Source organism: Phaseolus vulgaris, chromosome 3, assembly GCF_000499845.2.
Source record: "Phaseolus vulgaris cultivar G19833 chromosome 3, P. vulgaris v2.0, whole genome shotgun sequence".
In the NCBI taxonomy this organism is placed as follows: domain Eukaryota; kingdom Viridiplantae; phylum Streptophyta; class Magnoliopsida; order Fabales; family Fabaceae; genus Phaseolus; species Phaseolus vulgaris.
The window spans coordinates 6,471,286-6,474,417 of record NC_023757.2 but is presented as its reverse complement, the minus strand read 5'-3'; the positions used below and the strand labels follow the sequence as shown (position 1 = coordinate 6,474,417).

General features: G+C 42.8%; 1 protein-coding gene across 1 annotated transcript; it reads right to left on the bottom strand.

Moving 5' to 3' along the window:
• Window positions 1–472: 472 nt before the first annotated feature.
• LOC137806461 (adenosylhomocysteinase) lies at window positions 473–2,920 on the bottom strand. Its single transcript, XM_068606601.1, has 2 exons — window positions 2,010–2,920; window positions 473–1,558 (listed from the first exon to the last, which is right to left on the bottom strand). The coding sequence occupies exons 1-2, from the start codon at window positions 2,718–2,720 to the stop codon at window positions 812–814; spliced, it is 1,458 nt and encodes a 485-aa protein (XP_068462702.1). The 5' UTR covers window positions 2,721–2,920; the 3' UTR covers window positions 473–811.
• Between the last annotated feature and the right edge of the window lie 212 nt (window positions 2,921–3,132).

Here is a 3,132-nt window from a genome sequence, read left to right as displayed (position 1 = left end):
GGTAACAAGATTAAAAAAAATTGATTTGAAGGGAATGGAATACTGTTTACTTCAAATGTTATGGATCCTATACCAATATAATGAACATAAAAATAAATGGTAATAATGGCAAAATCGAAGATCTAATTTGCACTTTTAATATCAAAGAAAATATATTATTTTAATATGCATTTTTGCATCAACGACTCCCTAGTTAAAATGCTTAGATTCTTAAGCTATTCATTCGTGTTATTATAGTAAAAAAAAACAATCTTCCTACAATTAAAACCCTTCACTTTTAACAATATAACAAACTGCGAATAATATAATTGATAGTGGATTCCTGTAGGAACTTTTTTTAATTTGTTATTTTCTTTGATGCAATATTAAGCTATTCATTCGTGTTATTATAGTAAAAAAAATACTCTTCCTACAATTAACACCCTTGACTTTAACAATGTAACAAACTGTGAATAATATAATAGATAGTGGATTCATGTAGGAACTTTTTTTTAATTTGATATTATCTTTGATGTAATATTAAACTGGTGGAAAGAGACAGAAATTTAGTTAAACCAAAATGCACACAACCCCCAAACCAAACAAGCCTTATTTCAGACCAAATTGGATTCATACCACAGAATCCAACAGGCCGCATTACCCGTACCCGTCCCACCCACTCCAACATAAGTTCTACAAAATTCAGAAAACAATTGTTCTTCTACCATGGATGTGAAGTTCTAGCACAAAAAATTCAAAGAAAATGAAACAATCAAGCCACTCCATGAACCAGTTTTGCTTTCGCTCTCCATTCATCATCATCACAACAACCTTAGTACCTGTAGTGAGTAGGCTTGTATGGACCCTCAACAGCCACACTGATGTAATCAGCCTGATCCTTGCTAAGCTTCGTGAGCCTAGCTCCAAGCTTCCCAAGGTGAAGTGCAGCCACCTTCTCATCAAGGTGCTTCGGCAAAACATATACCTTCTTCTCATACTTCCCACTGCTCTTCTCATTCCACAGCTCAAGCTGGGCAATCACCTGGTTGGTGAAGGAGCAGGACATCACAAAACTGGGGTGTCCTGTGGCACATCCCAAGTTCATCAAACGACCCTCAGCCAACACAATGATGCCGGTGTTGGTCTCAGGGAACACCCACCTGTCAGTCTGGGGCTTGATGGTGATGCGCTTCACACCGGGGTAGTTCTCCAGTCCCAGCATGTCGATCTCATTGTCAAAGTGACCAATGTTGCAAACAATGGCATTGTTCTTCATTTTCCTCATGTGGTCAACCATAATGATGTCCTTGTTACCGGTGGTGGTAACAAAGATATCAGCATCAGATACAACATCCTCCAAGGTCAGAACCTGAAGGCCTTCCATGAGAGCCTGGAGGGCACAGATGGGATCAATCTCAGTCACAATCACACGAGCCCCAGCCTGCTTCAATGCAGCAGCACAACCCTTCCCAACATCACCATATCCAGCCACAACAGCCACCTTCCCCGCAATCATAACATCAGTAGCCCTCATCAGACCATCAGGGAGAGAATGACGGCACCCATACAAGTTGTCAAACTGTCACAAACCACAGATCAAAAGGTTAAACTAACAAAAACACAAACCATAAAAGCAAAATCTAATATGACCCACCTCTTGCTTTCAAAAACCATATCAACTTACAACTTATAGAAAAAGTACAGTTAGTTTTGGGAGAAAACTTCAAAAGATGATTCGGATTTTGAAATGATATAGTATATAATTGGATTTAGCAGTTAACAGTAAAATTCAGTGTAAAAAGTTAACTAAAGCTGTTTCAGATCAATTCCTTAACATTAAGCTAATTTCAGATGAACACCAATCCAAACTTCTTTCACAACATTAGTCAAACAGTTACCAGATTCAAGAACCCATTTAACCAATGCCACAAAACCCATTAAAAACGACAGATCTGAATCGAGCACAGCATTTAAACACGCAAAAAGAAACAGATCTGGGGAAAAAAGAGCGGGAAGCAACATAAAAATACCTTGCTCTTGGTGACAGAGTCATTGACATTAATAGCAGGGAACAAAAGAGTCCCATTGGCCTGCATCTGATAGAGCCTCTTCACACCAGTGGTGGTCTCCTCAGAAACCCCAACAAGACGCTGCTTCATCTTGCGGTACCTGGTGGGGTCGCTCTTCAATCCATCCTTGATGATGGTAAGCACGATCTGGAACTCCGCGTTGTCGGTGGAGGTGGGGTCAGGGAGCTCGCCGGTTTTCTCGAACAGCTCCTCGGCCTTGACACCCTCGTGGATGAGGAGGGTAGCGTCGCCACCGTCGTCGACGATGAGGTCGGGCCCGCCGCCGGGGCCCCAGTCAAGAGCGCGCTCGGTGCACCACCAGTACTCCTGGAGGGTTTCTCCCTTCCAAGCGAAGACCGCGGCGCTGTCGCGGGCGATAGCGGCGGCGGCGTGGTCCTGCGTGGAGAAAATGTTGCAGGAGCACCAGCGGACCTCAGCGCCGAGGGCGGTGAGGGTCTCGATAAGAACGGCGGTCTGGATGGTCATGTGGAGGGAGCCGGTGATGCGGGCCCCCTTGAAGGGCTGCGATGGGCCGAACTCAGTCCGGCAGGCCATGAGGCCCGGCATCTCGACCTCGGCAAGCTCGATCTCAAGGCGGCCAAAGTCCGCCTGGGAGAGATCCTTGACCTTGTACTCGCGGCCAGTCGTGGTTTTCTCCACCGACAGAGACATGGCTGCGCAGCGAGAGGAAGAAGAGAGAAATGTGGGTTAGAGAGAAAGAGAAGGAGAGTGAGTGACGAAGGAGAATGAAGGAGAGAGTCCGTATAAATAAGGGTTCAGTGTGGGAGTTGGTGAGTGGACTACCCGATCTGCTTTTTTTTCTTCCTCCTATTCTAACTTAGGTTACTCTTTCTACCTTTCATTTTCTTTTCTTTTCTTTTCTTTTCTTTTCCTATTTATATTTTATTTTACACTATTTATATTATTAATATTTTCTTCAAAGCTGAAAGAAAAAGGTCTTTTAATTAAACTAAATGACGATTAAGGAGACGCGTCAAACATATTTATAGTAAATTAATTCAGTTTCATAATATATATGCAGAGATGTCAAACTACCTAACTATAAGTTTTATCAAATCCTTAA